This window comes from Naegleria lovaniensis, assembly GCF_003324165.1.
Source record: "Naegleria lovaniensis strain ATCC 30569 chromosome Unknown tig012, whole genome shotgun sequence".
NCBI classification, from domain to species: domain Eukaryota; phylum Heterolobosea; class Eutetramitea; order Acrasida; family Naegleriidae; genus Naegleria; species Naegleria lovaniensis.
Genome location: NW_025407834.1, coordinates 332,095 through 355,624, shown reverse-complemented (window position 1 = coordinate 355,624; position 23,530 = coordinate 332,095). Strand labels below are relative to the sequence as shown.

Sequence of the window (23,530 nt, the reverse complement as noted above, 5' to 3'; positions counted from 1 at the left end):
TATCTTTAATCATCGTGTCACATACTAAAGATTAGACATTTTGATAATGCCTTTTTGTTTTCCAACCTCAATGAATGCATTGATACATTTCTCGACTTGTTCTCTGGAATGTCCAGCAGATAATTGCACTCTGATTCTAGCTTGATCTTTTGGAACAACAGGATAAGAGAAACCAATGACATAAATGCCTCTCTTCAGCATTTCATCAGCAAATTCTGATGCCAATCTTGCGTCTCTAAGCATAACTGGAACAATTGGGCAAGAATCATCTCCAATAATTTCAAAGCCAGCTTTCTTCATGGATTGTCTGAAAAGTTTAGTATTGTCCATGAGATGATCTCTTAGTGAAGTGTCCTTTGAAATCATTTCAAAAACTTTCAATGATGCACCTACTACTGGAGGAGCAAGTGAGTTGGAAAAAAGGTATGGACGAGCACGTTGTCTTAAAAGCTCAATAATTTCCTTTCTTCCAGTGGTGTATCCTCCTGTGCTACCACCTAAAGCCTTTCCCAATGTCGAATTAATAATATCAATCTTTCCTTCCAAACCAAAGTGCTCTGGAGTGCCACGACCAGTTTTTCCAAAGCTGTGTGAGTTCAAAAGCAGTCAGTCAATTTTGATGAAGCATCAAAGGCGAACATCATCCAAGTTGAAACCGAGTTGACAATGTTAGCACTAAATCTGGTAGTACTACTACTTACAATCCAGTTGCATGACATTCGTCAATAAAAACAATAGCCTTGTACTTCTCAGCCAATTTCACAATTTCTGGAAGTGGTGCAACATCACCATCCATACTAAACACACCATCAGTTGCGATCAATCTAGTACGAGCACTTTGAGTCTCCTGCAAAATTTTCTCTAAATCAGCCATGTCCATATGTTTGTATCTGAATCGTTGAGCCTTGCACAAACGAATACCATCAATGATACTTGCATGATTCAAAGCATCACTGATCACAGCATCTTCTTCATTGAGAAGACATTCAAACAAACCACCATTAGCATCAAAACATGATGGATAGAGAATAGTGTCTTCTGTGCCATGGAACTCTGAAATTTTAGTTTCTAATTCCTTATGGATATCTTGAGTACCACAAATGAAACGAACTGATGATAGACCCATTCCATGAGTATCAAGAGCCTTCTTTGCTGCTTTGATTAACTCTGGATGATCACTCAAGCCCAAATAGTTATTGGCACAGAAGTTCAAGACTTCATTCTTTCCTGTTTGAAGTGTTGTAATTTTTGATGCTTGCGGAGAAGTGATGACTCTTTCCTTCTTGTAGGTTCCTGCTTGTCTGATTTCGTTTAATTGTTTTTCAATGATAGGCTTTAAATGTTCGTTATAAATTTGAGCACTCATGGTTGGAATAGTTTGAGAAAATTCTCGTTGTTGATGATGGGATGGTTTCTTCAAAAATGATGATGAGATCGCAGTGGTGGTGATAGAGATGTTCTTTTGAATGATGAGGCCGGATGAAAGGATGGCACGTTTTTGCATTTTTTTTAAAACAACAATAAAACCATAATCATGAAGAACAAGTTTGGACGCCAGAGGGCAGAGACATCATCGCCCTTCCATAATCCTCAGTCAATCAACCACTCTAATGTTGCTGTTTCATCTAGTCCAATTACGGGTGGCTTCAGCGTCGAAGGAGTGGCAAACTGTATGCGAAAGCGGTCTCTCAAAGACAGCTACTTGGTACCCTTCGGGATTGTGCTTTGTAGTTCATTCCGAGTTGACACATCATTTGATGAAAAAGTTTCTTATTGAATTTTACAAATCAATGTTGTTGGCTAAAAACACACGGCAAAAAAATGATGCAAGCAAGTGATGAAGAAACTGCTCTTCCTTTCCGAGAGTCCAGAACCACTTTGGAACGACCTTCAGTCTCGCAACCATACTCAGTTTTTGGATCTGAAGAGTTTGATGATGACGATGAAAATTTTGAGGATCAAGAATTGGTGGTCTATCTCGATGAAAATCGAAGATATTTCAACAAGCACAAAAATCATTATGCCGTTGTTTCTTCACCTGTGAAGAATGGAAATTCCGATTTTACAAGTGAGTCTGGTAGCACTATTGCAAGTGGTAGCACTGAAGTATTGATTTCTCACACACATAGTCCAACGCTATCATCCAACACTTCTAACATTTCATACTCCAATAGAAAAAGGAGAGTTTCTGTTTGGATACCTACACTAACAAAAAGTGATTTAATATCGTCTCTATCTGCACAGATTAATCAGACTGTTGAATTTGATTTTAAAAAAAGCTCTTCTTCTACAAGTACTGACCTTCCATTGATCAATAGTGGTGATAAGAAATATATTGGTTATTCAATTGATTTAGTGATTGGTTTTAGTAATGATTCAATGAAATGCCAACACAAAGTGGTGAGAAGATATAACGAATTCAAGAAATTTCATACATTGCTCAAGAAAACATATCCTATCAAAGAATCATTCTCGAATATCAAATTTCCTTCAAAGAGTCCAATAACCTCATACAATGATCAGAATTTACTAGACTATAGAAAGAAAGCCTTCAATGAATATCTCGCTACCATTTTGCAACTGCAATCAGAAGCAAGAAAAAAGAACTTGGATGAAATCAAGAAGAAAAATCTAGACTCGTTTGATTTTCTCATCTATTACTTTTTTGATATTCATAACTCGCCATTGGCTTTTCTTTTTGATCATCCATATGCTGATATATTCAAACAAATTAATCAATTTCATCGCACCACAAAAGAGGAGAAGAGAAAAATTAAACGAATTATTGAAATTGAAAGTAATTATGATGAGGAAAAGGAAAATGAAAATGGACAGTTTTTATTACGAGAACAAGAATGGTATGAAGATAAATTCAAACGAATTGAAGAGTTGAAAAAGGTTCTCGTTGAGATGAGATTGAGTGGTGATGATTTTTTTGTCGAGTTGAAAGGAAAGCCTCACGCTCTTTCCGTCGATAAGGTAGGTTTGGTTAAAAGAAACCTTGAGTTTTATTCAATCCCATGTTTTAATTACGGATTACGAATAGGCATCCAGTTCTCTTCTCATGTATCTTCTTATTGAAAATAATTCTAAGGACAAGTCGACCGGAATTGATTATACCTTTGTGCAACAAATATACATTGATGACATTATGCAAATTAGGGATACCAACAATACTTATCGAGGTGATGGATTTGAGATTATAGATATTACTCTGTATAATAGCGAACCAATCCAATTTTATTGCTTTGATAGAAAAGAATTAATCTATACCATTGGTGCTCAAATGAACCAATATAAGGCTGCAAAATTTAGAGTTATTAATTATTTGGTTGGAACTGTCTCCAAATTAAGAAAGGAAAGATATGATGAAAATAATGAGTTTCATGAAAAGGATTTATTAGAATTATATGCTCTGCTTAGGCCAGATGATCCTCTCATCGCAAGGAAATCACGACAATGGGTAAACATTGGGTTTCAAGGAGATAATCCATCCACTGATTTTAGAGGAGGAGGAGTCATGAGCTTAAAGATGGTATGTAATTGCTCATGTGAGGATTCATGATACATGTATGCATTTTGACAAGTTATTATATTTTGCAAGAAATGATCTCAAATTGATGAAGTCATTGATTGATGAACAACATGCATATCCATTTTGTGTGTCTGGAATTAATTTATTCTTTGCATTGTGCACATTGCTGAATGCTGAGAATCTTGCCACTTGTCCGATTGAAAACATTGAAAACAAATTTCCATTATTTCGATTCATGTGTTTACAAGGTATGTGATCATGTTTACATGAATTGACTGATTTTACACATGCTTCATCATGATGAAACAGTCAAGAACTATGCAACTGAGCCTGAGATTGTATTTGGCCAATTATTTATGCTGATTTGCAAACTGTTGCACAAAATATTCGTCGGTAAGTATTCTCGAGAGTGTGAACAATAGCAGAATGTATACATGTAACTTAGAGAGTGGTTCTGGTTATATGGATTACCCTCAAGTGGTTGACAAGACCAAGAAAGTCCTTGAAGATGCCATTCAAAAACGACCCAATGATTTCTCAGCACTACAAACAGCTCTCTTCGACTCTACTAATGCATGAACTTCAAGTTCCAACACTGAATTTAAAAAATAAAAGTAATCATAAGATTGACTCGGTCGATGGCAGAACAATTACATGTATTCATAGAATAGCCGATTCTACTTCAGACAATAAGTGCCTCAGTAAGCTTAAATAGTATTTACCCTATCGTGTGGTTTATGAACAAAAGCCACCATTTTGAAAGCAAAGGAGAACCGCAACTTGATGTCAACGTGTCATTCCAAACTACATATGTCCTTCTGGTTCCTTGAAAGATGACGCTCAGAACCAAATGGATACGTCCTTGTGGATGAGAAGTTGAGGAGCGTTGCAGATGAAGGCCAGTCAGTGGCACTACGAGAATCTTTCTGCAATTCTCAAAGATCTCTGTGTGGATCAAGAAGAAGAAGCAACGAACGAATGAATGAATAAAAATCAATCATGGGTAATCAGTGACAACACCAGGTAATTTTGGAAAGAGACTTCTCACGAGGGAATGCATCGTATGAAATTCTATGAACCTTGCCTCTTGAGTGGTGACAATTTCGGTGAGTTTCAAAAAAATTCAGGAGTTTTGAGCGTGACAACTCCCTGGAACATTTCAAAGATACAGAGCACACAACAAACACACCATGGGTTCCACCATTTCTACTTCTTCAGAATTTAGTGAATCCCATTGGTTATCCGAAGATGTTGATGATGACGATAACACTTCTCAACAACAACAACGAGACCCACCTGTATGCTCATCATCGTCATCTTCGGATACACAAAAGGTCACTATTGACATCAATCGTTCAGCAGATTCAACTCAAACGAATCACGCCAACAACAATGAAATCAAGTCACCCTCCTCCCGTTCTCATCGCTCCAATACTACTAAACTCCAATTCTTTAAAAGAAATAACAACCACTCCCGACCACAATCGTTCAACATTTATCTTCTCTCATGCTCGGATTGTGGTAAAACATGTTTTTCCAACCAAATTAAATCCAAATTCGGATTCAAGCCTTACCCCAATGAAAAGGCTAGACTTACTCTCATCATGAAAACATGTTTGAACACACTCTATGAAATTATATTTAATATCATGAATCAACAAGAAAAGGATGAATTCTTAACTGACATTTTGAATTATGATGGAAATATTAGTCAAACGAACAATCCAAATGAATTGTTTGATTTTATTTGTAACATGAATTCGTTGAGCACAAAATTTGAATTTACAAAACAAGCCTCAATGATATGCGGACAATACATTCAATACATTTGGAGAAAATATCCAATCATTAGAGATTTATATTGGAAACACAAAGAAACTCATAACTTGAATGACAATGTAAATCTATTATGTGAGGACATGATCTTAATTTTGAGCGAAAGTGATGAAACATTGGGAGGAAAAATTAAACAAAACACTCGGAGGATGAAAATGATGAGTGTCCTCAAGAGATCACATCAACAACACATTGATCTTTCGCATAGTCCCAATATTCATTCCTCATTACAACAAAAGTAGCTCCAAAACACTCTGAATTATCACCTCAAATCAAACCAAAATATGGTGTCGATGCATCATCCTTTCCTTCTGCTGAATTTGAAGAAATTACTCCGTCTCTACCATCAAGTAGCTCATCCATATTATCACTTCATCGACCTTTATCTCTCAAAGACAAATATACTCCTCTTATTCGATGTCTCACAATTGGTAAAAGTGAAACTACTCTCAATTATGATTCAAAGACTAGTTTCACACTTGTAGATGTTGGTGGAAGAGCTTCTGAAAAAAAGAAATGGGAATTCTTCCTAAAAGACAAAAGAGCTGATTTTGTCCTGTATTTTGTATCCATGTGTGAATTTAATCAAACATTGATTGAAAATGATTCTGTCAATCGTATGAGTGAAAGTCTGAACACATACAGAGATGTCATTAATAGAGCTCTCTTACGGGAATGTAAAAACGTCATTCTCATCTTTACCAAACCAGACTTGTTTATGAATATGGTCGTTACAAGAGGAGTGGAATGCAAAAATTTGAAAAGTCTCTTATTTGAATCTTTATATTTTCTGAATAGTACCATTTCTACCACAACTGCCATGACGAGTACAACAACCATGATGACCACCATGATGACCACAACTTCCTCAATCCTCCAATCTTCACACTCGTCCACTCAGGCATTGATGGTATTGGCACCCAATGATATCCATCCTCCTCCCAATGCCCAACCTATGACAAAGCTTGATCATCAATACACCTCTCATCATCATCATCAAACCTCTCAACAAGATCATGACATTGATGGTCATTGTAGTAATGAAACGAGTACTAGTACGAGTAGTAGTAGTTGTACTCCAAGAAATACCACAAGTTCAACCTCAATTCTTTCAACACTCGAGAATGACACAAATAGTTCTAAAAGCACTTCTACTACCTCTCACACAAAATCGACCACCAACACGAATACAACACTCGAGGATCAAACAAATTCTTCAACAACTGCCAACAACACCACTACTAGCTTTACGAGTTCAGCAATGACCAATAACAACAACCATAGCAGTGCATGGAATATGACAACGACGAGTTTTACTTCATCAAATATTTATTCACCATCGACAGTCTCTCCAATTCGACCAGAATTACAACATGTACATCACCAAGTGAAACAACAAGTTTCAGACATGGTCAACTTATTTGAGCAAGTTCACAGAGATTCGTTCTACCATTATGTGAAACCATTCCAATATCATATTGTAAATTGTATTGATGGTGAGGAATGTGGAGAATTCATAGATATATTAATAAGAGAGACCATTGTCAAGTGCTGTATTGAAGGTGGTCTTCAAGAAAGTACTTGCGCATCATCTGTAATTCAATATCAGCCATTTATTTCAAAATGTTTATTAGAACCTAAAGTCCCTTGGTTGCAGCAACAGCTTAATACCTTAGTTGAAAAGTTGTTGTTGTCAAGTTCGAATCAAGTGGACCAAACAAATGGAAGCAGCAGTGCTGATCATTACCGTCGACTGTTGGACGTGTGTGTGAGTTGTTGTTGGTGAAGACAAAAAAAATTAAAAAAATCAAAAAAATACCAAATTCCTCATCGGATCTTTGTTGATCAGCCTGTTTTGCCATGAGTTTATCATCATCACCGAATCTAAAATTTGAATTGATACAGTCCCTCGTGGATCCTCAATTTTGGTATGATTTGGAAAACAAAAAATTATTGGAATATCGGTTAGATAATCAAGCAAAGCCTATCTTTGCCACATACACCACTGGTAGAGTTTTTAATTCCCAAGTTTTGAACGCTATTCAACAGCAGCATCATGGATCTCAAGAACCATCAAGCGCATCTCTGAGCTCTAAATGGAGGTTAGGAGAGAATGCTTTTTCATCTAATTGTGCTTCAAATCCTTACATGTTTCAATCACCTGGTACTCTGTACAATGCAAACACGATTGAAGAATTTAATAATTATGACAAGAAAACCATGCTGAGAAAAATAGGAACTGAGACAATTTATGAAAATCAAATCAAGAATGGCCAATGGTTATTGAACCCAACTGAATTGACTCATTTCTTATTGATCACTTTTGCTGACCTTAAACACCATAGTTTTTATTATTGGTTTGCATTTCCATCATTGTCTTTCCCTGATATGGAAATCGTTTACGACAATCATGTAGGTCAATTAAGCGAAAAAGTCCAAGATTCTTTACAAATTTCAATGAGTGAATACAGAAGTATTTACAACAAGAACCACATGGCTTTTATTTCGTTGAAATTTCTACTGATGAGACAATTGTTAAAGTGAGGCCATTAAGCGATTGGCAAGAAATTAATTTTGATCAGGCATATTTGGGATTTTCTGATCCAAGTGCTTTGAAAGAATATCCAAGTTGGATTTTAAGAAATTATCTATTGGCTGCTTCGTCAACATTTAATAGGAAAGCTTTCAAAGTATTATGTTTCAGGGAAGATCCAGCCAGAAAGGACGTCAGCGCAAGTATTACTTTGAACACTGAATTGAAGTATAACAATGATAGAGTCGAAGAACCATCGTCCTCTCTTAGCGTTGTTGGGTGGGAAAAGAATGCAAAAAACAAGTTAGGTCCCAGATATGTGAATATGGGTAGTACAATGGATCCTGTCAAATTAGCAGAGACTTCTGTGACGTTAAATCTTCAACTCATGAAATGGAGAATGTTTCCCTCTCTCGATTTAGACATGTTGTCAAAAACGAAATGTTTATTGATTGGAAGTGGTACTTTAGGTTGTCATGTTGCTCGTAATTTGATGGCCTGGGGTATTTTCAACATTACATTTTTAGATAGAACCAAAGTGAGTTTTAGTAATCCTGTAAGGCAGCCACTTTTTGAATATGAAGATTGTTTTGATGGTGGGAAAGATAAGGCCACTTGTGCAGCCGAACATTTACGTAAAATTTATCCGAATGTAAACACGAAAGGTGTCAACTTGGAAATTCCAATGCCAGGACATTTCGTAACAGATTCTGAAAAAACACGAGCAAATGTAGACCAGTTAGAAAAGCTCATTGAAGAACATGATGCAGTATTCTTATTGACTGATACTCGTGAATCAAGATGGTTGCCCTCATTGATTGCTGTTCAAAAGAAGAAGATTGTGATTAATGCTGCCCTTGGATTTGAGTCCTATCTTGTGATGAGATATGGAGTCTATGAGAACAGTAACATCACTGCAAGTAGTGCGAAAAAGGAACGACTTGGATGTTATTTTTGTAATGATGTTGTTGCACCTGTGAATGTAAGTATGGAGTGGAGCGGATTTTTAAATGTTCATAATTCTGCTTGATTGTGTTTTTATGTGCGTATACCAATGCAGAGTACTAAGGATAGAACTCTTGATCAACAATGTACAGTCACGAGACCTGGTGTCAGTGCCATTGCAGGATCTCTTGCTGTAGAGTTGTTGGTTTCATTGTTGCATCATCCTTTGAAAAATCATGCAGGTGCTTTTAATCCAAAACTTTTACATGAATCCAACAAGACACAAGAACTTGTGAATAATCATGACAGCACACAAAGTGATTTGGGTGTTGTTCCTCATCAGATACGCGGATCCATTTCCAACTATCAAACCAATTTGTTGTATGGATCCTCTTATTCTCAATGCACATGCTGTTCTCATGTTGTGATAAGTGGATATGAGAGAGAGGGTTATCAATTCTTGGAAAGAGTATTCAATGACAGCAAGTATCTGGAAGAATTAACAGGATTGAAAGAGCTACACGAAAAAACCTTGAAAATGTTAGAAGGGCTAGCCTTAGAGGATGAAGAGGTGAGCGATGATGAGGATCAAGAGAAGAAAAAGACAGATGATGACGATGGATTTACACTGTTATAGTTATTCTCTCTCCTCCTCCTTTCAGATTGATTCATGGTTGTGTGTGTGAATTCAAGAGCTCTCTTCCTCCAAGACAAGCTGCACAAATTTTATGAACCCAATTCCACCACGATTGTTCCCATAATATTTTATTGAATAAAATGTAATTTTTATGGGAATTAATGCTTCCCCTCTTTTCTGTTGTATGCTGAACTGGTTCTTAAACATGATGCAGTGGTGCTTCCGATCTTCAGTGTGAAGATGGCAGTGGCGGCCCCAATGTTACGACAACTGCTTAAACGCCAACTTTCGAGGTGCTGACAAACCTTGAACCCCACAGGCAATTGTGTAGTTTTTTAATATGGGAGAGAGAAAACGGAAATTATTTTTCTTGTGGTTTCTGTGGGTTTCGTTGTTCCTTTTTGTATGTGTAGAGAATGAATCTCATCTGTTGCAACTCGGAAAGCAACTCATTGGTTTGCTTCACACTGTTGATGTTGGTTGGCTCCATTTTTGTTTGAAAAGCCAATAAATTTTAAAAATACTATTTAATAATACGACCCTTGTTCGTCATGACCAAAAAATGAATCATCCAACAGTGCACACCCTCGGAAGTCTGATCGGAAGTCATACGGATGCATCATCGTCATCCTCGATGAATCCTCACCACCAATCAGTTAATACAGTTGCAAATACATTACCCCATTATTCTTCAAACGATAATAGTCGGACAACAAGTAGTACAATTTCCTCTCCTGCCTTGTCATCGAGTACTACATTTGAATCATCAAGCACAGCATTGAATGCTCCTTCCTCAACAACAAGCGTAGTCACTGTTTTTGCTCCGATGGAAGCATCTCAAGTAAGAATGAAATTACGAGCACAACGTAAAAAGAAACATGTATCCTTCACAAAAGATGTAGAGGATAATGAGCATAAACAAATGAAAACTTCAAAAAGTATGTTTGGATGAATTTAACATGTTGTTGCTCAAACAAAATTATTATTTGAAAATTTAATTTTATGAAAATTATTATTGGAATTCAAAGAATGTTGCATATTTCACCGTAAGAAAGCATATTATGAAAGTGACACAGAAAGCGATTCCAGTGACGATGAAGAGAATTCTCCATGTCCTGAATGTGGAAAATAAGGCAATTGTTGAGATAATAGTCAATTGTACTTATATCAACTTATCGTGTCGATCTGACATGGCCAAGTGCTTGTGGTATTTCCTCTATGTTGTTAAGAAGACACATTTGCAAATCCTCACACGGAATCATCTTCATCTTGGAAATCCGAGTGTTCAATCTCAAAATCAGACTTCAACTGATCAGGATTACACACCCACACAAAACGAAAAGGTGATGAATTTTTAAAAAAAACGAATTAAAAAAAATATCAAAACAACACCATCATTACTCGTTCAACATGTCCCAAGAGAAGGATATCAGACTCGCTCTGGCAAAATTAGTGATTACAGCCGTGAACAAGGTTTACGGAGTTGATATCAGTTCCATGGAGAACGATATTGAAGCCAAATTAGAATTACCAAAGGAATACGATATGGAGCATAATATCGCCTTCCCTTGTTTTGCTCTGGGAAAGCCTTTAACTCCAAAAAAGCCAAAAGAAGTCAAATTCAATGATTTTATTTTCCAAATTGCTTCCGAGTTGACCAATGAGATTAACACAAACTTGTTATCAACAAATAACACAATAGTAGAAAAGTGCAAGAACGAAGGCCCATATATTAACTTTTATTATTTGCCATCATTGTTGGGTAGTACTATTCCAGAAATTCTTTCTGGATCTTTCCTTGCTCAAAGACCACACAAGAATGAAAATGTCATGATTGAATACTCACAACCAAATACTCACAAGACTTTCCACGTTGGTCACATGAGAAACGCAGCACTTGGAAACTCTCTTGTCTTGTTGTACGAATGGTGTGGTTATCATGTCCATGCTGTCAATTACATTGGTGATGTTGGTGCTCACATTGCCAAGTGCTTGTGGTATTTCCTCTATTTTGTTAAGAAGACTACTTTGGAGGAATTTGAAGCACAAGAACTTGGAAGAGAACAAATTATTGAAATGTTAGAATCAGCAAGACCACAAGACATACCTCATGTTGAATGGTTAGGAGAACTTTATACTAAAGGATTTTATGAATTAGATTTTGCATCTTGGACCAAGTATCCATTGATGGGATATATTACTGCAAAGATTGAAGAAATCAATAACCATCCTTCCAATGACAAGTGGAAAGTTTTGAAAGTTACCAATGGAACTGAACACTTTACAGTGGTTTGTGGTGGTAAGGACTATAAAGTGAACGATGTTGTCCCATATGCTCCACTTGGAAGTAAGAAGGGAGCCAGACTTGTGACTGAAGTTGATAAACAAGGTGTCACTTCTCAAGGTTTTATTTTAAGTGAAGCTGAGCTTGAGACGAGTGAAAATAAGGAAAAGATTCATGTCTTTCCAGCGGATACTCCTGTCGGTATTGAACTTACTGAATTGGGAAGAAATGCTGAAAATGTAGATCCTAACATTACCAACATTACTCAAGAAATGAAAAAGAGAGAAGCTCAAGTCAAGTCCTTATTGAGAGCCATGGAAGATCATCAAAAGAATATTTCCATGTTGTGGGAGATTACCAGACAATGGTCCATTGATGACTTTAAAGAAATTTACAAGTGGAGTGATTGTCGATTTGATCACTACTTCCATGAATCCGATGTTGGTGATGAGAGTAAGGAAATTGTTCTCAAGGCCTATGAAGAAGGTAAATTGATCAAATCGGATGGTGCCATTGGTGCAGATTTGGGTAAACAACTCGGATTTTGTGTCTTGTTGACCTCCGCAGGAACTGGTTTATATGCTACCAAGGATTTGGCTCTTGCCAAGAGAAAGTTTGAAGAGTTCAAAGTCGATCGAAGTGTCTATGTGGTGGATGTGAGTCAAAGCCTACACTTCCAACAAGTATTCAAGACTTTGGAAATTCTTGGATTTGAGCAAGCAAAGAAATGTAAACACTTGGCTTATGGTATGGTGGTTTTACCGGATGGTAAAATGAGTAGTAGAAAGGGTAACATTATTTACTTTAGCACACTTCAGAAATTACTCACAGAAAAGATTTATCAAGATTTCATGGTCAAGTATAAGGGAGTATGGTCAGATGAAGAAATTAATGAAACGACTAGAAAAATTGCCATTAGTGCCATCAAGTATGGCATGTTGAATCAAGACAACAATAAGGATATTGTTTTTGATTTGAAAGAATGGGCATCCAAATCTGGTAATACTGGTCCTTATCTCATGTATGCCTATGCTCGTGCTAAATCGACACTTGAGAAGGTTGGTTTAGTGAAAGATGCTCCAATCGACTATGGTTTACTCTCTCATGAATCTGAGAAGAAGCTTTTGTCGACCATTCGTCAATTTTCTGCCGTGGTTGAGAGAGCTGCAGAACAATACAAACCACAATTGCTTTGCATTTTCCTTTACACCCTTTGCAAGCAATTCAGTAAGATGTATGAAGCTGTTTCAATCAAGAATGCTGAAACTGAGATTCTCAAGCAAACCAGACTCAGACTCGTTTCTGCATTTAGTGAAGTTCTCAAGCATGGTCTTGCATTGCTTGGTATTACTACTGCTGAAAGAATGTAAGAGAATAAACATGAATTGCATCATTGTTGCACTTGTAAAAATTCATTGCTTGTGATCGTTATTAGCAGAATAAATTCACCAGACAGACGCGTGTTACAAAAAAAATTCAACAGATGCTCAAATGGCAGAACAACAACAACCTTCTCTTTCCACTTTATTATTCCGATATTCAGCGGTCATGGTGTTGTGCACCCTTTCCTATCTGATTCATAATCAATACATTGAAAATAATTTTAACAAACAATATGAAAAATCTGGATGGATCATGGACTTGGAACAACATTATGCACAATTTGCAAAAAATACAACCATCATTCCACCGATAACGAACGATACTGAATTTTCAAATTCTACTTTTTCAAACTTGACCTCACAATTCAAAACATTTTCGTTGAATATTGATCCAACAATTTGGCCAAATATCACACAAGAACTTGAATCACGAGTGCTGACAGCTGTCGTGGTTCAATTTTACTCTCCTCAAAGTGTATATTCTCAAAAATTAACTGAACATTGGAAAGAACTAACACAATTATTGTATTCAAATCCAGACATGATTAGAACAATAAGGATTTGTCAATACAATGTAAATTCCAGACAGGCCTATATTTACACCAAGTCCATGATTGGACGAGGTCTAATCACATCATTTCCATCGATCTTGCTTTTTTATGCTAATCCAATTCAAAAAACAATTTCGACCAAGTCTTTTATTTATGACATTCGTTCAGTGAGTCTTATGAAGAAGTTTATTGAAAATTCGCTCGATGCCATCAAGAAATAAGATACATCTTACGATAAATGAAAAGAATTTCTATTGGTGTTATATTTGTCAAAATGAGATATTTGCGTTTTGTATCTCTGTTTCACCAAGGCATAATTTAGAGGAGAAAGAGGTTTTCTATATTCTGAAAAGATGTGAGTTTCATGATGGTAGTTGGTATAAACTCTAGAGGTCACCGTCGACGGAAAAGAATACCTAGAATAAGAACTTGGATAATGTGAATTGTAGGAAATTTGTTGTGAATGATAGGATCTAGTGGAAGGAGTTGAAGTGTAATTGGTTGTGCTATTGTTGGAAACATTGTTAGTTCTGTAAGGTGTTGATCTAGAGAAGTTGGTTGCCATGTTGTGTCCATGATGATTTGAAACAAGTGTAGTCATGGGTGATGTCTCTGTGAAGGATATCATGTTATACTCGACAATATCACTAAGGGGAATTTTGTTTGAACAATTTGGACACACAACATCCGAATATGCATCAAAACATTTCATGGAAGTAGTAGTATTCGTGGGAGATGTTTGTGTGCTTTGATCCACATTGGTTTGTGTTCCAATGCTGCAGCAGCGTGTTAAAATAGAGTTGGTGGTATTGTTATCATTGAAAGAAAGAGGGAATAACAGAGAGGTAAATTTAGATGATAAGGGAGTACTTGGTTCGTCGTCACATTCTCTAGGGGATGTTTGAGTTTGTGAGTCAATCTGAAACGATACTACTTTTTTGGGAGTCAATTTTTCTTGGTGACATGAAGCATTATTTGATGTTGGATATATTAAACTGGTTTGATGAGATGTATTTTTACATTGATTATTGTTGTTGCTGTTTGAATCGAAGTTTGCTTTTGATGTGTTTAAATTTGAAGGTAAAAAGGTTCCCTCAACAGGAGAAAAATCGTCTTGTTGATGAAAATCCAACTTTTTAGCAACTGAAATCTTTCTCTTGTTTTCTGTTGGTACTTGAGGTTCAATTTTTGAAGCACTGTGTGTTGTGTTAGTAATTATAAACCAGATTAATGAACATCTTACCTAATACTCTTAAATATTTTGCTGTCAGGTGTCATTAATGGGCTATTTGGTGCCACTGTATTGGTAGCTGTTCCTCGAATTGGAGAAAGAAAGAGTTCGTCCATATGACCCTTAGCTGCTTTTGGGGTTATTTTGTAATTTGGTGAATAATAAATTTCTGCTCTTCTATTTCCCAATTCTCCATTCCCTAGTATTGGAGAAAGAAACTGAGGTGGAGAAGTGAATGAAAATTCTTGTTCTTCCTCATCATCCTGCTGCATGTCATGGGTTGATGAAAAATGTGAAAGATATTTTACACTTACATGTTGTGGTGACTTGGTTGGTGTTGAGGAATTCAATGGTGCATCTTGGTGTTCCATAAACGATGAATACAGAACAATACCGTGACCTTTCTTTGATTGTGGAGATAAATCTTCTTTTCTTTGTTTAAAATAATTAGCATCCTCTTCTTCGATAACATGTCGTTGTGATTCCTAGAGATGTAACCATATTTCCAATGAGTAATGAATGAATGATTTACAAATTGATAAACCTACTTCGAACAGTTCTTCTAACTCTTTTTCTTTTAAAAAGTCGGAAAGATTGGAAATATCGACCGGTTTAATTTTCGCCAAAGTGTCAATGCTGAGATTCAAACTAATATTCGGATCATGTTCGAGAGTAGAAGTGTCCAAGATATCACTATTGTTCGGGCTGCTCTGACTGCTAATATCATCAAAAGACAATGGAGGAAAGTTTTCATGATCATCATTTATGAATGGATTATTGATCGGAAAGTTTGGAGTAATATATTTGAGGTAACTTTTCGATTGTGGTGTTTGAGATAACAATGAACTGGTTGGTTGAAAATCATGATCATCATGGCTTGGTGATGACGGCTGTTGTGGTTGTTGCATTAGACTTTTTTTTCTTGTGTTTGTCAATGCGCCAAATGAGAGCGGGAAAATTTACAAAGTTTCGTAAACGAGAAAACAATTCGAGGGAACATCATGATCATTATTCACCCAACACGCGCGTTCATGAGTGTGCTTAATGAGTGGTGGTGGTGGTTCGTTCTTTTCTCTTTGCAATTCCTTCTTGAACGACCTCATACGACACTAATACTGTGATGGTATCGATGAGAATATGTGAAGCAATACCTTCATTAGAAGAAGCAATACTCATTGTAGCGGTATTAGAAGTATTGGTAGCATCACTCGCACGAATCGTAGGAATGATAGTGTTGTCATTCGTTGTCATGTTCCCTGAGGAAGGATGAGAAAATCCACCACCACATTGAAACCATGGATCCTTCATTGCTTCAATTTTCATGGATTGTAATTTCACCAATTTCAAATCATCCAATACTCGACACATTTCCTTCACTTCATGATAGGTCATGGTTTCATTGGTAAAATCTTTCATATAGTCTTGATAGAGTCGTATCACATGATCCAATGAAACAGTTTCATGATAAACCAATGAGGAAATATCTTGATAATTCATCACGACTTCTTCACTTTCTGATGATGATGACCAAGGTATGGCAGAGAGTGGTTGAGAGAGTTCACGGTTCCGAGTATGTGTTGCATCATGTAATGCAATCTTTCGTTGCGCTCCATGGAGTTGATCTTGTACATTTCGAATAATTCCTTCTTTTCGAGTTAAAATTTCTAATAATCTCTGTTGAGGAAGTGTCAAGTAACTAATAATAGTCACTGGATTGGTATTGGACATTTCTTTGGAAGCTAATTGAAAAAAAGTTGCCATATCCACCTGTGGTCGTGAATGTTCCATACATTTGGTGATGACCATTTGAATGAGTTTAAAGACATGTCTCAAATCAAACTCATCAAAATGTTTAGAAATGATTGAAATTAAATTCTTGTCCATCATGGGAGGTGATGTTCTCTGTAAGAGAAATTTCAACTTTTCTTGTAAGATGAAACTCAATTCTTCGGTGGGAACTGGAGTGAAAATAATTAAATGTTCATGACTTGCAATTTGTGTGGAAGTAATACCAATAAAAATACATGAGGAATGTTGAGTCCACTTTTGAATTTGTTCTTTCACCTTTTTGTGTTTTAAAAGATGATCTGCCGAATCGAGAATGATGAGTCGAAGTTTTTTGCTTTTTGTGAACAAGTGAGCTGGATTTACAGAGGTGTTGTTGTTGTGTTGGTAGTATGAGCATGGTAAGCACCTTTGGAACCATTCCTTGAATCTCTTTTGGTGAAATGATCATGCAATATTTTACATAATTTTTGAAGTGAATCAATTTCCTCAGATAAACAATCAATGATTGGAATGGTTGCAAATAAATGTTTCATTTGTTGAGAGTCTTGCTGAATGTCATGAATCAACTTTTTGATTGTAAAGCTTTTTCCAGTTCCAGATTTTCCAAATACATACATGGCCATTCCTTTAGATCGATGGATGCATGAATGAATATTCTCTAGAAGAGTGTGATAAGGTTCTGATCTTGTATGTGGGACTGTGTTCAAACATTCTTCATTGAAATGAATTAATGCTTGTTGATAACATTGTTTTAAACTAGTATGGCACGAATTGCTCTCAATGGAAGGCTGATGATTCGTGGTTGATGTTTCCGAACGGATCGTTTTGTTTTTTCGGAACGAAGATTTCAATTTTTTGGACACAGACGATTGTTGATCTTCATCATTGTCACCTTCATAGTCGTGATGATCTTCATCCGAAATGTCTTCATCATTGCTGTCGGAACAATTGTGAGAAGTGCGAGTGGAAGGACGAATTCTTTTCATTTTTATTTCAAAAATGTTGGTGAAAGGTCGGTTGTTAACGATGGAACCTCAATTCTTTCCAAGTCTAAGATTGTCATACTCTCTAATTTGTTCAAAATCAAACTTGTGTTCGTAAGATCCGGTGTAGTCAGCAATGAGAACATCATTTGAAATCTTTTGTGTTAGTAGTGCGTTCATGTCTTTTTCCTTCAACGATCCTTGAATATTGTACTTGTCAATCGTTTGTTGTGTTAAAAACATTTTCACCACACCCCAAAGGAACTTTAAACTCCATGGCACGTTTACAACAATAATTGCAGCCATTCTTTCGACATAGTAAGTTCCCTATAAAGATGTGTTACTCGATCTCAGCATGAATAATAATTTCATTCACTTACTAACTCAAGAAACATGTCCTTCATGGATTTGATAAGATGTACGCTTAATGATGCATCCGTCAAGTCAACAATCCATGAAGTTTGGTAGATATTTTCTGGCATTCTTCTAATTACAAGCTCGTACAGCCACACAAAGAACTTAAATTTCAATAATTTGTTTTCTTCGTTATTTTCCAATTTATCCAAGCCAAGCTTAACATAAATCATTGGATGTCCATGCTTATCGAAACCCTAATGTAACAATTATTATTTGATCAATAATGGAATGATAAATCATTGAAACATACAACATGGAAAATCGCACCTTGCTGTGCGACTGCTTTAACATCATCAATATGAACATTCCATGGCTCAAATTTCTTTCGCCACTCACAAGCTCCCTTTAAGACAGGCTCCACTTCATCAATGTTCCAATTATATCCAGACAAAAATCTGAAGAGAGTCAAGTCAGATAAGAAGTAATTTCCATTTTCCTTCTTATCATGTTCATGAAGAAGCTCATCTTCTTTCCATTGATTTGTTATTCTGGATCTAAACTCGGCAATTTTCTTCTTTTTTTCATCGTTGAGTGAATCTAAAACCGAGGGTGCTTGCAGTTGAGGAATTTTTCCAAACAATTTTTCTTCTATTGAATGGAAATGATCAATGAACGAATCAATTTTGAGTGTACACAATATACGAACAAAATATGAATATGGCCATCGGAACAGTATTGCACCTACCCAATTCGTGAAGATTTGCTGCCATAGTTTTATGCTTATTTTTTCAAACTTTATTTTCAGCACAAAAATGGCACTTTTTGCGGAATGTTGAGCCAAAATTCAACGGCATCTCAAAAGAGAAGTAGTGGCACAAAAGCAAACCAATTCCTAACAATACTGTTCGTGATAATCCATAACATTCCATTCAAAAATAGGATTTTGTATTCTGAATCATTCCACTTCTTGTTGTACTCTGCTAAGGGTAATGAAGCGTTCTTATTGTGAACTCTGTCCGATAAAAAGTTGGAGAGTGATTTTTGGTAAGTTGAGTGATAAATACAGTAGGCAAATAGTACGGATGCTCTCCATATCGATCTATGAACAGGGATCCTGACTTGATATTTCATATGTAGATGGCAAATAAAGCTTACAATAGCTGATCCCAGCAAATTAGTTGAATTGGGTGATTTAAGGCTTAAAACCATAGTATTCTCGTTCATAGTTTCAATGTGTCTTGACAATATAGCGACATGATTCTTATAAATCTGATCCTTTACCTTCATTGCAGATTGATTCATTGCGTTAATAAGATGTGGATGGGTTTCATTTAAAGATCTCATGTTGCTCTTAGTAACACAAGACATTACAATCCCGTTCATGCAAATCAATGCAATAAACCTTTCCAAGTCATTTCCTTTGTTGAATAAATTAATAAGCTCGTTTTTGTAAGTTTCATCTTCAAGGAAATGCTTCAATAAATGTTTGTTGGAGAAAAAATGTGAGATGAGAGAGAGAGAGCGTTTTTCTCGAAGTACCATAGCTCTTGTTTGACGCATATCAATGGATTCAAATTGTTGAATACTTTGAACATCTCTTGAAGACATATTAGCTAAATTTGAAAGCTCTTCAAAACTGATGTGTGAAGAAGTATTTTGAAAAGAGCTAATGTTATCAATTACCATTCGAATAACATTGAAATCCTTGTTTTGAATCGATGTCTTATAAAATAGCTCTACCAATCGAGGAGATGAACCTTTTCGAAAAATGAGTGAGATTATTTCAAGCGCTTGTTCGCTGAGATTATTATTTTTGGATAAGGCCAACTTGAAAATGTTTTTGATAAAATTCTTTGTGACAGTAATAAGAAAAGTCTTAGATTTTCTCATCTATTACTTACAGGATTATAAAACTCGTCCATATATTGATGTTCTTTGAAATATCCCTTGATTGCATATAGCGTCAATGAAATGTTAGTCTCATCTGTGTCTGACAATGTATTTGTATTTAAATTTCCACTCATCAACCAATCAAAACTTTCCATTTCTCGAATAGATGTTGTAACTTTGTCGTACCAGTACGTGAGTCCATACCAAATACAAATAAAGAGTGATGACACAACTACAAAGTTGGTCATTCCACTCCCTGTCTCTTCTTGAGTGTTTGTTTCGCCTTCACTACCACTACCTTTCATCAATGCTTCCTTTTCCCTCTCATAAATTTGTTGATCAATTTCATTGTCAAACATTCTCTCTTTTAATAAAACAAAATTAGTATGGATGGTCCTACGATTTTTGTTCGATATTTCTACATTATTTACAGCAAACCTTGATGAACTCTCCTTAAGTATCACGAGAAAAGATTTGGCTTGTTGTCGGGACAAGTTGTAATTGTGAATCGGAAGGAAATGGTAAGCCTTTTGGAAGGCTTGAGTGGCTTTCATTTTTAATGTTTTTTTTAAAAAAAGTTAAATTCCGTATCCTTGTAAATTGATTGGCATGAACAGGTTTGAATTTTCTGTTGATAGTGCTGTTTAATGTGAATAACAAGATTGTGAAAAAACAGCTGTGTGGAACTAAAGAAATTATGAAAACAAAAGAACGAACAATTTTGATCGAATAATAAATAATTTTTAAAAAAATGGATGATTCTCCCATTCTTGCTCCAAACAGCGGATCAATCCTTCCCGAAATTCAATCGAATAGTATTTTACGTATTGCTCTCTTTGAGCAAAATGAAGATATCTATGTGTTGATCGCAAAAGAATACTCTTTAGAATGCTTTTTACTTTTTGAAGAAGAAAAACATTTGTCCAAATGTTGTTCCATGCCAAGTCTTGATGGAAAGCAAATCATTGACTTTCTCCTTTCAAAAAATACTATTTTCGTGCTCTGTTTAGATGGAACAATATTAATCACTACACTTATATTTCAAGAAGATGGCTCTATCACATGCTCTACATGGAAGGAACTCAGTAATAATCGATCTAGTTCCTCTAACAGCCATCCACCTGTGAAACTTTTAAGCTTAAATGATAACACTATTGTAGTGATGTATTTACAGAATGAAATGCGATTTGTTAATACTGACACTTTTGATGTAGTTTCATTCGAATCAATGGAGTTCACTTGTCCAGCTGTTCTTTAAATAATATTATTTATTTGTACTTGAATAACGGATGTTTATATAGATTAGAATTTAATTCAAGTTATAACTTAGTGTCCTCCAAGAAAACAAAAATGCAAAAAGATCTGATTTCCCTTCATCCCATCGACAATGATCATGTGATTGCTGTCACTGATGACTCTACTTTGTTGTACCTCGATATCATCAAAATTGATAGGGCAATTGTTGTGAACACCAAAGGACAATTAATATCAGATCTGTGTGTCAATGGAAATTCATGCCATTTCTGTACTGAACACGGAGATATCTATACAATGGTCGAATATCAAGCACCTTCTCTGCGCTTTGAAAATTCTCATATAGATCACATTTGTGTTCCATCAAGTAATAATTTTATGATTGGTTACTGTTGTGCAAGCAATGTGTATTATTTTCCCCTAAACAGTGAATCAAATAATCCCATCAAATTACTCTCTAACATTTCACGTGTAGTTGACTTTGAGAAGAGAGATGATGAATATATTCTTGCATCACCAACAGCCTTAACCAGTGTGAAGAAGGGTATTTCTTGCCGTACCTCGAGTCTCACTGATGAATCATATGAGGGATTAGACAAATTATTCACTATCAATGATGGCTCTGACAAGTATATTATTTTGAGTTTCTTCAATCAGAGCAAAGTACTAAGAGTTCAGGAAGACTCCATTGAAGACTATTCAACACAACAAGCTTTCAATTTGAACGATTCGACTCTGTATGCTTCTGAAATACTTGATCGTTTCATTCTGCAAGTTACACCCAAAGAAACAAGAATTATGAATCATGAAATGACTCAACTCTTGGGTACTGTGACTTCATCCAAAAGTTTAGCAACCAGTTATAACAATATGATTTACCAAAGCTTTGAAAACAAAGTCACTGGATACCTTGTTTCTGAAGATGGAAATATCAATGAAAAGTTCTCTATAGCTGTGGACAATGATATTTCAAGTATATATGCCTATAGAGATGGCGAGCTCATTGTTTCAACCTATTCGGGACTTGTCTATTCTCTTTCATCCACTCATGCCATAATTACAAACACATTGGATATTAACGAATATTGTATAGATACAAATATTACAGAGTCTATTCTCATGGTAAAAGACATGCTATTCATCGGATTGAGAGATGGAAATATCTTGTGCTTTGATTCATCTCGCTTGATCCGAAAGTACAAGCTCGGAAATTATCCAGTCCAATTACACAAATCGTATCATGATGATTCATTGATTGCAACCTCCAATCTCAGCTATTTCATTACACTCGCACCACACGAATTTAATATTTCTAATTTAATTATTCATGAACAAATCCTTTCCATGCAGAATTTTAATCTAGGCTTTGAAAGTTCTCTTCTTTGTTTGACTGGAGACAACAAGATCAAAATCATTATTATAGAACCTGAAAGCTTTCAACCAAGCGTAACAGAAATTGCAGTTGGTGATTATCAACGAGTTGTAGCTCTAGAAGAAAATTTATTACTTGTTGTTAGTAGTAATTATGGCAAGCTTCAAATTATGAATGAAGCAAACGACCTGATGACTATACATCATTTTCAATCAGAACAAATTTATTCAGTCATGCCATGGCATAGCGCAAATGAGGAAGACATAAATAAGAAAATCAAGTATATTGTAGTTGGATCGAAGCACATCCAGAGAAAGGTCAATCCAATTGTTATGAATACAGATCCAACAAGATCATCGTTAGGAAACATACATTTATTGAAAATGGCAACATCAAATAACAAATATACATGTTCCCATGTTGCCTCAATGGAATTGCCATACATGGTTTACTGTTTGAGCCAATTAAACAGTCAGTACTTTGTAGCAGGATATGGAGATCGGTTAGGATTGTTTGAAGTTGCTAGCGACGGTGTTATGAAATTGATAGATCAGGCCAATGTTCGAAACTTTGTCAATAGTGTTAGTGTGAGCAATGGCTTAATTGCAATTACCGATAGATATGATGGGCTTTTGTTTTTTACAGTACAAGAAGGAAAATTATTGTACTTGTACAATTTGACATCTCAGCTGCAACCGTTGAATTGTGCAACTTGTCAATTTATTAATCCCAATACTATTGCAAGCATGGACAGAAATCATCAATTAATAATTTGGCAAATCAAATATCCAGCTACTAGCATTTCTCAGAATCCTAATACCATTTCAGTTGTTGAAAAACAAAGGTATCAAACAAAAGAATTAGCTCTCAAAATTAGGGCCCTTCCAAACAACAAATTATTCTATGTGACAGTTACAGGAAGTGTTTGTAGTTTGGAGCTTCAAAACTAATA

General features: G+C 35.8%; 12 protein-coding genes across 12 annotated transcripts; 7 read left to right on the top strand and 5 right to left on the bottom strand.

Annotated features, from left to right (window-relative positions):
* Window positions 1-24: 24 nt before the first annotated feature.
* On the bottom strand, window positions 25-1,504 carry C9374_001275 (uncharacterized protein; the record flags this gene model as incomplete). Its single annotated transcript, XM_044688548.1, has 2 exons — window positions 25-586; window positions 702-1,504. The coding sequence occupies 2 exons, from the start codon at window positions 1,502-1,504 to the stop codon at window positions 25-27; spliced, it is 1,365 nt and encodes a 454-aa protein (XP_044551673.1).
* Window positions 1,505-1,821: 317 nt separating this feature from the next.
* Window positions 1,822-4,114, top strand: C9374_001274 (uncharacterized protein; the record flags this gene model as incomplete). The annotated part of the gene is made up of 5 exons (XM_044688537.1): window positions 1,822-2,979; window positions 3,047-3,535; window positions 3,588-3,783; window positions 3,845-3,928; window positions 3,981-4,114. 5 exons carry the CDS (start codon window positions 1,822-1,824, stop codon window positions 4,112-4,114), a joined length of 2,061 nt encoding a protein of 686 aa, XP_044551672.1.
* A 611-nt stretch (window positions 4,115-4,725) lies between these two features.
* Window positions 4,726-9,486, top strand: C9374_001273 (uncharacterized protein; the record flags this gene model as incomplete). The annotated part of the gene is made up of 5 exons (XM_044688526.1): window positions 4,726-5,433; window positions 5,580-7,139; window positions 7,277-7,783; window positions 7,843-8,886; window positions 8,965-9,486. 5 exons carry the CDS (start codon window positions 4,726-4,728, stop codon window positions 9,484-9,486), a joined length of 4,341 nt encoding a protein of 1,446 aa, XP_044551671.1.
* Window positions 9,487-10,048: 562 nt separating this feature from the next.
* C9374_001272 (uncharacterized protein) lies at window positions 10,049-10,618 on the top strand (the record flags this gene model as incomplete). The annotated part of the gene is made up of 2 exons (XM_044688515.1): window positions 10,049-10,424; window positions 10,515-10,618. 2 exons carry the CDS (start codon window positions 10,049-10,051, stop codon window positions 10,616-10,618), a joined length of 480 nt encoding a protein of 159 aa, XP_044551670.1.
* A 278-nt stretch (window positions 10,619-10,896) lies between these two features.
* C9374_001271 (uncharacterized protein) lies at window positions 10,897-13,140 on the top strand (the record flags this gene model as incomplete). The annotated part of the gene is made up of 1 exon (XM_044688504.1): window positions 10,897-13,140. The coding sequence occupies one exon, from the start codon at window positions 10,897-10,899 to the stop codon at window positions 13,138-13,140; it is 2,244 nt and encodes a 747-aa protein (XP_044551669.1).
* Window positions 13,141-13,261: 121 nt separating this feature from the next.
* On the top strand, window positions 13,262-13,924 carry C9374_001270 (uncharacterized protein; the record flags this gene model as incomplete). Its single annotated transcript, XM_044688493.1, has 1 exon — window positions 13,262-13,924. One exon carries the CDS (start codon window positions 13,262-13,264, stop codon window positions 13,922-13,924), a length of 663 nt encoding a protein of 220 aa, XP_044551668.1.
* An 8-nt stretch (window positions 13,925-13,932) lies between these two features.
* On the bottom strand, window positions 13,933-15,842 carry C9374_001269 (uncharacterized protein; the record flags this gene model as incomplete). The annotated part of the gene is made up of 4 exons (XM_044688481.1): window positions 13,933-14,899; window positions 14,947-15,200; window positions 15,249-15,419; window positions 15,483-15,842. The coding sequence occupies 4 exons, from the start codon at window positions 15,840-15,842 to the stop codon at window positions 13,933-13,935; spliced, it is 1,752 nt and encodes a 583-aa protein (XP_044551667.1).
* Window positions 15,843-15,975: 133 nt separating this feature from the next.
* C9374_001268 (uncharacterized protein) lies at window positions 15,976-17,708 on the bottom strand (the record flags this gene model as incomplete). Its single annotated transcript, XM_044688470.1, has 2 exons — window positions 15,976-17,075; window positions 17,129-17,708. The coding sequence occupies 2 exons, from the start codon at window positions 17,706-17,708 to the stop codon at window positions 15,976-15,978; spliced, it is 1,680 nt and encodes a 559-aa protein (XP_044551666.1).
* A 48-nt stretch (window positions 17,709-17,756) lies between these two features.
* C9374_001267 (uncharacterized protein) lies at window positions 17,757-18,832 on the bottom strand (the record flags this gene model as incomplete). The annotated part of the gene is made up of 4 exons (XM_044688459.1): window positions 17,757-18,032; window positions 18,086-18,316; window positions 18,373-18,710; window positions 18,808-18,832. 4 exons carry the CDS (start codon window positions 18,830-18,832, stop codon window positions 17,757-17,759), a joined length of 870 nt encoding a protein of 289 aa, XP_044551665.1.
* Window positions 18,833-18,917: 85 nt separating this feature from the next.
* C9374_001266 (uncharacterized protein) lies at window positions 18,918-20,506 on the bottom strand (the record flags this gene model as incomplete). The annotated part of the gene is made up of 2 exons (XM_044688448.1): window positions 18,918-19,913; window positions 19,964-20,506. The coding sequence occupies 2 exons, from the start codon at window positions 20,504-20,506 to the stop codon at window positions 18,918-18,920; spliced, it is 1,539 nt and encodes a 512-aa protein (XP_044551664.1).
* Window positions 20,507-20,703: 197 nt separating this feature from the next.
* C9374_001265 (uncharacterized protein) lies at window positions 20,704-21,210 on the top strand (the record flags this gene model as incomplete). The annotated part of the gene is made up of 1 exon (XM_044688437.1): window positions 20,704-21,210. One exon carries the CDS (start codon window positions 20,704-20,706, stop codon window positions 21,208-21,210), a length of 507 nt encoding a protein of 168 aa, XP_044551663.1.
* A 92-nt stretch (window positions 21,211-21,302) lies between these two features.
* On the top strand, window positions 21,303-23,528 carry C9374_001264 (uncharacterized protein; the record flags this gene model as incomplete). The annotated part of the gene is made up of 1 exon (XM_044688426.1): window positions 21,303-23,528. One exon carries the CDS (start codon window positions 21,303-21,305, stop codon window positions 23,526-23,528), a length of 2,226 nt encoding a protein of 741 aa, XP_044551662.1.
* Window positions 23,529-23,530: the final 2 nt, after the last annotated feature.